Below are 9,749 nucleotides of genomic sequence, written 5' to 3'. Positions count from 1 at the left end.
GTTAGTAAATCTAGTGAACATCTCTTGAATAGTTTCTTTTGGAAGCATTTCAAATCTTTCATATGTAAACATTAAAAGATCAATTTTGGAACGCTTGACTTCATTTGTTCCTTCGTGGGTTACTTGTAGTAATTCCCAAATTTGTTTTGCATTCTTGCACCCCATGATTGTGTTCATGGGGTCCAAGCCCACAATGTAAGATTTTGACAGCCATAGCATTTATCTCATATTTTTCAAAATCCTCTTTGGTAAATTCAGATATTGGTTTAGGAACTACCTCGTTTTCTGCGTTGGTTTTTGTTACCTCAAAGTCTCCAACTTCTGTCACACGCCACACTTGGTAGTTTTCAGCTTTGATGAATATTGCCATCCTGTTCTTCCAGTATGAGTAGAACTTGCCATTGAACATAGGTGGCCTTTGTGTGGAGTAACCTTCTTCTAGTTTCTCTTGTGAGTTCATACTATCAGGAACTTGACTCAAGCAGGGTTTCCTGCGATTTTAGTGAGTACTGGCTCTGATACCAATTGATATTCCAGTAGGAACACACACAAGAGGGGGGGTGAATTGTATTTCGAACTTTAAGAGATTTTCTTGCGGAACTTAGAAATATAAGGAACTGAGTATTAAGAAAGTAAAAAGCAATGATTTAGAAAACTTCTTGACACTAATCAAGAAGAGAATTCCTTTATATTATGGTAATACCTCGATTACAATAACTCTCTGACTCGAGTTCCTCTCAAACTCGAGTTCCTCACAGTAACCTACTCTAATTACAACTCACTTTTCTTCCCTTTCACTCAGACTTACACTCCAAGTCTTTACAGGATAACTCTATCCTTTCTAATCTGAAATACAGTTTTATTTCAAGAACTATAGATATTAATAAGCTTATATATATATATATATATATATATATATATATATATATATATATATATATATATATATATATATATATATATATATATATATATATATATATATATATATATATAAAGACCTTTAGGAACTTGGATTAAACTAGGACACAAACTCGTTTTTTTAAAAATAAACTCTTTAAAAAGTTTTAGGAAATGCAAAGCTCAAGGAATGTTTGTGTATTTGTTTCTGAAAACTTCGTGGCCTTATATAGAGTTTTGTCCTTAGGGTTTGTTTCCTTCAAAAACTCAACTGCCAACAACTGACACTTTGTTTGTCACGTTCCTAGACTTGAGAAACAAGGGAAGACCACTTCCCACTCAACTTCCTCAACTGCTGGACGTGTTTAAGACTAAGTCAATCACTTTTGTTTTCTTAAAAATGTTTTATTTATTTTATCAAAATATTTAGGAGAAGTTTTAGGAAGATAAAAACTGTTTTTATTTAATTAACAAAATATAATAAGAATCTGATTTTTATTAAACACAAAGAGATATTTTATTTAAAAACATTTTCCTTAAAACGCATTGCCAGATATTTAAACAAAAACAGCTAAGTAATCCAAGTTCCTCCAGTTCCTTATATATCACCTAGCATACGAATATTTTACATACAATCTAAGTAAAGTAGACTACCTAGACATATATGTCTTTCCTTTGATGAGGCATTCAACTCTGAAGCTTCACTTGTTCCAGCTCATGAACATTGATGAGTTCCTCTTATGTTCACAGAGGAACTAGTAGCCATGAGTCTGCATTTTGTTCTTGTGACTATGAAGAACACTCGATTTGTAATATGTGTTGCTCCTTTTGTGACTTTGAAACTCTAGCTTGTACTGCTTACAGCTCAGGAACTCCAGTAGTTGTTCCAAGTGCATATCAGGAACTTCAACATCTGTTTCAAGTTCCTATCCTATTAGGAACTCAGGCACTTACCTGTCTAAAGTCATTAGCAACCATAATGAGGAAGTTTGCAATATGTGTGTGTCATCAACCAAAACCTAGGAACAACAAAAATCTACAATGAAATTCAATTCCAAATCAAACACAAATTTAATCTAATCTAATACTCCACCCGTTCTTAAATATTAGTCCCATTTTGACTTTTTCACCCGCTTCAACTCAATATTTAAACGTCATTATCTGCAAATACGTATGTTAAAAAAGTATAAAAATTTGATATTGTTAAACTACAAACTGAGACGAACAAAACAAGACATGAATATATTTTGAGATACGTATTGGAAAGAAATTAGAAGATTCTTTTCAATTGTGTATAGTGACAAGATTCCAAAAGGGACTAATATTCAAGAACGGATAGAGTATATAAAATATAGCAGTGGTAATAAGAGGTTTATTTTAACTAAACAATTTAATACATAGTCGTGCCTCGCACAGGCTAAAATTTAGTCTAAAATAATTCAATCCAAAATCAAACACTAATCTAAAATAAAATTCAATCCAAAATCGAACACTAATCCAATATTAGAGCGTCAAGTAGGAAATATAATGGTTTCGGCCAATGTAATCTAAGATTTCTAAATTATTTTTTAATTTAAAAAGTCGAGTGCCACGTAGATAAATAATTAGGTGCCACGTAGATACTTTAATTAGTTAATTACTAACATATACAACTCCATCCAAAATCAATCTATCTGACTTCTAAATAAAATATGAACTTTTGAATGGCATAAAGAGCGTCACCTAGGAATTTTTTAATTAATTTTATGTGTATATATATATATATATATATATATATATATATATATATATATATATATATATATATATATATATATATATATATATATATATATATATATATATATACATAGGTGTCACATAGATATTTTAATTAATTAATTACTGGTATATACAAGTATACAACTCCAACCAAAACCAAACACCCTAATAATTAAAAAATAAATCTAAAATAAAATTCATCCAAAATCAAACACTAATATAAAATAAAATTCAATCCAATATTAGAGCGCCACGTAGAAAATCTAATGGTTTCGGCCAACAAAAAAAATAGATTTCGAAATTAATTTTGAATTAAAAAAGTTAAGTGTCATGTAGAAAAATAATTAGGTTTCACGTAGATATTTTTATTAATTAATTACTAATATTACGCATATACAACTTCATCCAAAATCAAACACTCTAATAATTAAAAAATAAATATAAAATGAAATTTAATCCAATAAACTAATCTAATCTAATATATAAAATATAGCAATGGGTACATACAGGAGTTTTATTTTAACATAACAATTTAATAGAATTCGTGCATCGCCCGGGCTAAAATCTAGTATGATAAATTTAAGATATCATAGAAGGATTATAACGCTACTACGATTCTTATTTGATACAAAATAATAATGTATAGAATCATATTAATATGTGACTCTTTTTACTTCCCTGTATAAATCATATTAATATGTGACTCACCGGCCTCCAAAGTCTAAACAATGAGATTTTGTTTAGCGTGGAGTGTAAAATAAGTTATGTAAACCTTTAACAAAGTAGTGTATCTTCCCTTTTCAAATAGTATGAATATTTTCTTTGATTCCTTCATCATCACTTCCATTAATGATTCGTGCCCATAACACCAACGTTGGATGAATGTTTCAAACAATGAAATTAATGTTTTGTTATTGTTAATTTATTAGAGTATCTTTTATTGTTTCCTTACTTAATAAGGTTTTTACGTTGTTCCTTAGTTACAGTAACCAGTGTTATTGCTTCACGTAGTACGATTTATATCATAAGCTATCTCTACTGTCATGTCTTCCGAACAACTCGATTGCATGTCTTGTCATATGAGTTTTATTTTAACTTAATGGTTTAATAGATTTCGTGCACGAGCTAAAATCTAGTAAACTTAAATCATAACTTAAATTTATTTTGCAGGGAAGGGAGAAAGGTAAAGAGATTCAAAAGGAGCTTTTAAGAAAACATGGTTCCCACCAAAGGAAGGTTTTATGAAGCTTAATATTGATGGTGCATGGAAGTCTATGGATGAAGAAGGGGGAGGAGGAGTGTTTAGAAGACCCACTAGTTCATTGTTTGTGGGTTATTCTAGCAAATTCAATGACCATTCTCCTCTAACAGCTGAAATATATGCTCTTCGTGAAGGTTTGATGATTGCTAAGGATTTCATGATTGATAAACTGGAGGTTGAAACTGATGCTGTTAATGATAAAGTGTTGCTTGAAAGTGTTGATGATCAGGCTCATCATGAACTTGGATCTGTTTTAAGGGAAGTTGCTCAACTTCTTAGGCAGAATTAGATAGTTACCTTCTCTCATATCCCTCGTTTTTGCAAATAGGGTAGCTACAAAATAGGGCTATAACAACGGCCTAAATGTGTTGGCAAAGATCCATTAAATGTTGCCATAGACCTATAGCAGCAGTTTATATGGCGTTGCCAATAGGTGGCGCTGCTATAACTCTATGGCGACAGTTATTATGCCTTAGGCAACAACATTATAAAACAGTTGTCGTAGTTATCATTAGCAACACTTTTATTAGGCAACGACTTTTAACTTTTGGCAACAGTTTATTATATCTAAGGTAACAATTATTAAGTTTTAGTAACAATTATTTAGGATTTTAAGCAACAGTTTTAATGTCTAGACTAACAGTTTTATTATCCAAAGCAACATTATCAACAGTCTATGGCAACGTTTATTGCTCTAATATTGCAACAATTTTGTAGTCTATTGCAACATTTCTTGATAACGCTATTGCGGCACTTTTACATGAGTCTACATCAACGTTTCTTGATACAACTATTGCGACACTTTTACATGAGCCTATAACGTTTCTTGCCACAGCGACATTCTTATGAGTCTACAACAACATTTCTTCATACAACTACTGTGGCACTTAAATTTAAGCTTATAGCAACAGTTTTCATACGAGTTTATTTAATAGCTCATTAAAATGAAAATGTTCTACGAAATAATCTAACTACTACAAATAGAAAACATTTATTTCGAATTAAGTTTTACTTATTATTAAAATAAAATATCCAAAACAATCATTCGAATAACAAAAACCATGCATTGTTATAATATAAAAACATCAATTAAAAAAACTAATGAATCTCCAAAAAGAACTAATACTTCATGCCATCATTTTATCTACCATTCTCCTTCTATCTACCATCCTGACTCCTGTAAACAAAAAAATAATAGTCAATATTTTAAGAAAACTAATGCATGTAATTAAAATGATATAATATGATCAATTCTGCAAAACAACAGCTGAAAACCACACAACACAATCACACAACACAACTGCACTGAAAGAAACACAAACGAGCAAAGCAGATCAAAACTGAACAAGCAACTGATCAGAACAGAACTGAACAGCTATAAAGATCAGAACTGAACTGAACAGCAAGCAGATCAAAACAGAACTGGACAGCAAAGGAAATCAGAACAGAACTGAATAGCAAAGCAAATCAGAATTGAACTGAACACATGTCTCTAAAGGCTAAACACAATCAATCTAATACTTCTAACTAATGACAAATATATTAAGTGCTGATTTTGCCCATACAACCTGAAACTTAAACAATTGAATTTTGGACGAAAATGGCAAAAATGGTATATCATAAATGCATAATGAACCGTCGAAATTAGCAATGTGTCTATAGCAGCTTATTCTAGTATTTGGTCACAGTGTCAATTTGTGTCAATTAGTGTCAATTAATCTTTCAGAAATAACTTTGAATCTTCACTCTGCTTGTATCTTCATTACTAAAAATGAACTCTACCTATTATTGCCTCTCATTGATAAAACCAAAACCAGATCACCAATCTTTGTATCAAACATCACTATTTTGGTGTTTCAACTAAAATAATCTACATAGATATCTCTACTATAAACAGGACTCTTGGTAACACTAGAATTTCCCTATGTCTACTTCAGCTATCAAATCATGAACAAACAAAGTGGAGATATGTTTTTGTGTTTGAACTTATTTTGACAAGTAGAGATTACACATGTCTCCCAATCTTAACAAACTAATGTACGATATTTAAAAGATCTATAAAACCTCTCTTACAGAAAATAAATGGAGGCAATATTAGGATTCTTGAGTCTGCTCAATAAACGAAGAGTCACCTCGACTCTCACCGGCGAAACAAATAAAGAGAAGTCAAGTCCATAACTGAAGTGTCACAACTTTATTTAAAAACCCAAATCTATAAACGGCCTATGACAATATCCATATACAAAACCATGTAGGACAGAAACACAATCTATAGGTGTCTGTATCCGGACGAAGCAGACATTTTACAACCATGGGGAAAAAGCAATCAACACTAGCTGGAAGAGGTAATAACCTCCACGTAATAAACTGACTCCATAAGACAAGGGGTTTCCATAAGGAAAGTTGAAATAAGCCACGCGACAAATAAGTTTTTCTAAAAAACTTAGCCTCGTTGATTTTTTCATTCATGTTCTCCGTCAATAACATCTCAATCAATAGTAACCGAAGGGAAATTAAATTATCCCAGCATATTACCACTTTATCTACATGTACGTATTGATAAAAGAATTCTAGGTAATCTATCCTAGCTAACATTAGATTAGTACTTAATTGTTGTTGTTCATACATATTATTCCTTAGTAATAAGCAATAGTGTCGAACATCTGCAAGAGTATTACTCTTAAGACACTCTTCGTATTACTGAAATGACTGAAATGAAGCAGGTGCAAAGTTTGAAATTACTAATTAGTAATTACCTGTAGTGCTGATGGAGAAAGGTTGGTTCCAGGTTGGGGTGCTTGTTGTACTTGTCGACCTATACAAATTTTGGGAAATCCTGTAAAGATACATGATAGATTTTATGTCATCATAAGACATTCAGTATACAAGGAACAAACATAACAGAATTTTTAAAAATAGAGTGCAAAATAGTGCAGATCTTTATCAGACATACACCAGGAAAGAAAATATATGCATGTATTCAAGTATAAACTTTTTGATACTACTGTATGGTGTTATATCTTCAATGTCAAGAGTAGACTTGCAACTTTGTTTTAAGGATTTTCTAACAAAGACTTATAGGTTGTTACTCGAAAATTTCATCCCAAATCCAAAACCAAAGTTCCCGCATATAAATGCAATGCAAATTTTGTCAAGATGATGTACCATGGCTTCATAGTCTAAACAGCGCCAGAAGTATAAATGAAAAATGAAAATAGACATATATTCAACCTTCTGGGTAACTACAATACAACAGTAACATATAATGCACGTAACTGTCCCAAGCATATCTGAACCAGAATATATAGATCCAAACTGATGATGAATTAGACTCTGGCTACTTGAACCAATTTTCATGGTATTATAAACTCGTTCAGACCCCGTTGCTTGATATGGCTCTAATATAAGTGGATTAATTTATTAACTCAACATCAGAAAAAAATTGTTGTAGAATCTACCTCTATTTGTTGATCAACACCTTGAGGTAAACCTACAAATTTATATGACCAAATTAGCCTAGGGACATGCACCTGACCTGCTCAATATACAAAATAGACACAACACACCAAAAAAACATAGTTATAAGCTTCCAACAAACACACTCCAAACCAGACAACCTGAAAAAAAAAAAAAAAAAAAAAAAGAACAAACTGGTCTACAAACCAATCTGCACACACCATACCAGTCTACAAAACAGACTAGCATACACCAAACTGGTCAAACCAATCTGCACAGAACAGCAAAGATAACAGCCCCAAATAGTGCAATAACCAACCACCGGCAGTGCTAAGCCATTCCCCACGAACTACAAACCAAGCAGCTCCACCCAACCCAAAGCTGAAAACCAGCGGTATAGAAATGGACCTGTAGCACCAAAAGGCAAGAACATAGAAAATCCCTCTTAACTATTTGACTGCAACTCAAAGAACAAGCAGCAGCAAGCATAACACAGACAAGCAAGCCTCACACTCACTGACAACACAAAAACTAAGATAAACAATGATCATACAAAGGTCCTACCTGAACCCTGCAACACCCAACATGAGCAAGATGATACAGTTGGAAAATTATGCACATACTAATAACCGTATCTTGGAAAACCCAACACTGGATCTGACCCAAAGTTATGTAAAACCCATTTTGAGGCAGTTTGTGGACCAGATGCCAAGAGAAACTTGAACTTGCACCACATTCATGGAGAGCAAAGGCAGGAAAATTGAGAAAAGGCTTTCAAACCCAAATAACCTAGTTATATACGCCTGAACTAAAATTGACTTCAGCTAGTACTCATCTAATTTGATATTGACCTTAGACATCTGATATGACTTGTAACATTGTCGCTATGAATAGGGGGAGGCGAGTTATCAATCAGATATATAGGATTGCTCAATGGAAAAATAAAAATGGTGCAATGCAGGTCACTTGAGTTAAGTTGCTGGTATTCTTTATTAATCAAGAATTTTTCAGTCATTCAGCGAGTCGGCTACTTCTACCAAACTGGATATAACAACAAACTCTATCAGGGGCCGTTTGGTTGGGGATAATAATCAAAGGGAAAGGGAATGAGCTGATATCATTCCCTTTGTTGTTGTTTGTTAGCCCTCTTTTGTCATTTCCTTTACCCATTTTCATTTTTGAGTTAACCCCAAAACACTCTACACTCATTCCCCACCCCCCCAAGACTTTTCCATTCCCTTTCCTCTCCTCATTTCCCCCAACCCCCTCTCTCTCCTCTTAATCCTGCATCTTCAACAACAATTGGAAGCCATTAGAGTCTTCACCAGGCGACCACCGGTGTAACACACAGGAACTAACCTCCGACCACCAAGCTCCGGCCGCCGTTGAGGTAACGTCACGACAGCCGACGCTACCTGCCCCGCCGCCTCCTGGTTGTCGGAGACTAACGTGTGACGGGTTCCGGTGCCACTAAGGACGCAGATCATCGTCTTCGCCCAGGTCCAACCTCTGCTGCTGTAAGTGGAGGTCAAACCGATGGTGAGACAATTGGTGGTGAAGTTGATGAAAATATCCATTCGGTGTGCCTAAATCTAAGCCAACCATTCTCACAACAACATTCAAAAATAGAAAATTACATGTACTACCAGGAATCAAATTCTTTTTCTTTTTTTATAAAAATTAAAGTAAACTTTTAAAAAATCAAAACAGACAAGAGTTCTATTTAATCTTTGTTTGTTTTAATCTTTGTTAAGTGGAGGTCTAGACTAAGCTTTGTTTTAATCTTTGTTTTAATTTCTGCTGCTGTAAGTGGAGGTTGAACAGTTCTATTTAATCTTTGCTTTTGTGCTGATGGGATTTATTTAAACAGTTCTATTTAATCTTTGTTTTTGAACAGGAAGAAAATTTAATCATATTACATGTATATTTAAATTGGTTCTTTATAAATACATGTTTAGTAAAAAAAAAAATACACTTGATTCCTTGTTTTAAACCAAACAACCACAAAGGGAATCAGGGTGCAATTCATTCCGTTTCTGGGAAATACCCAATCAGGTAGGGAAAATCAGGGTCATTCCATTCCTTTCTCCTTGATTCCCTTTCTGCTATCCATTTCGTTTACCATTCGCGAACCAAACGCCCCCTCAGTGTTTAAAGACTTCTAACCTTAGCTCAAACCTCCCTCCCTTTATCGCTCTCTCTCCTCTTCCTCCACCCTCCCTTTCACTCTAACTAATGGCAACCATCAGCCAGGTCCGTTTGTGGACTGGGGCTCAAAGGACCTTGGACAACTGCAGGTCCTTCAGGAGCAAGCAACAACACAATTATTGGTTGGCAGAGCCTTGCATTAAAGGAGAAGGGCAACAAAGAA

The 9,749-nt window shown here is 33.6% G+C and overlaps 1 protein-coding gene across 14 annotated transcripts; it reads right to left on the bottom strand.

The window, feature by feature from the left end:
• Positions 1 to 4,918: 4,918 nt before the first annotated feature.
• On the bottom strand, positions 4,919 to 9,386 carry LOC110804055 (uncharacterized). 14 transcript variants are annotated; one of them, XR_008926336.1, is made up of 4 exons: positions 8,738 to 9,386; positions 7,381 to 7,786; positions 6,679 to 6,758; positions 4,919 to 5,099 (listed from the first exon to the last, which is right to left on the bottom strand). XR_008926336.1 is itself a non-coding variant. In XM_022009616.2 (3 exons), the coding sequence occupies exons 1-3, from the start codon at positions 8,953 to 8,955 to the stop codon at positions 5,050 to 5,052; spliced, it is 348 nt and encodes a 115-aa protein (XP_021865308.1). In that variant the 5' UTR covers positions 8,956 to 9,365; the 3' UTR covers positions 4,919 to 5,049. The 14 variants fall into 14 exon arrangements, 1 of the variants encoding a protein (XP_021865308.1); XR_002537631.2 differs by having other exon boundaries at positions 7,943 to 9,292; XR_008926340.1 differs by having other exon boundaries at positions 7,381 to 7,412; positions 7,943 to 9,292.
• Positions 9,387 to 9,749: the final 363 nt, after the last annotated feature.

The sequence above is a fragment of the Spinacia oleracea genome, chromosome 1 (genome assembly GCF_020520425.1).
Source record: "Spinacia oleracea cultivar Varoflay chromosome 1, BTI_SOV_V1, whole genome shotgun sequence".
NCBI classification, from domain to species: Eukaryota; Viridiplantae; Streptophyta; class Magnoliopsida; order Caryophyllales; family Amaranthaceae; genus Spinacia; species Spinacia oleracea.
The sequence above is the reverse complement of the archived record's forward strand: the minus strand, read 5'-3'. Positions and strand labels throughout refer to the sequence as shown.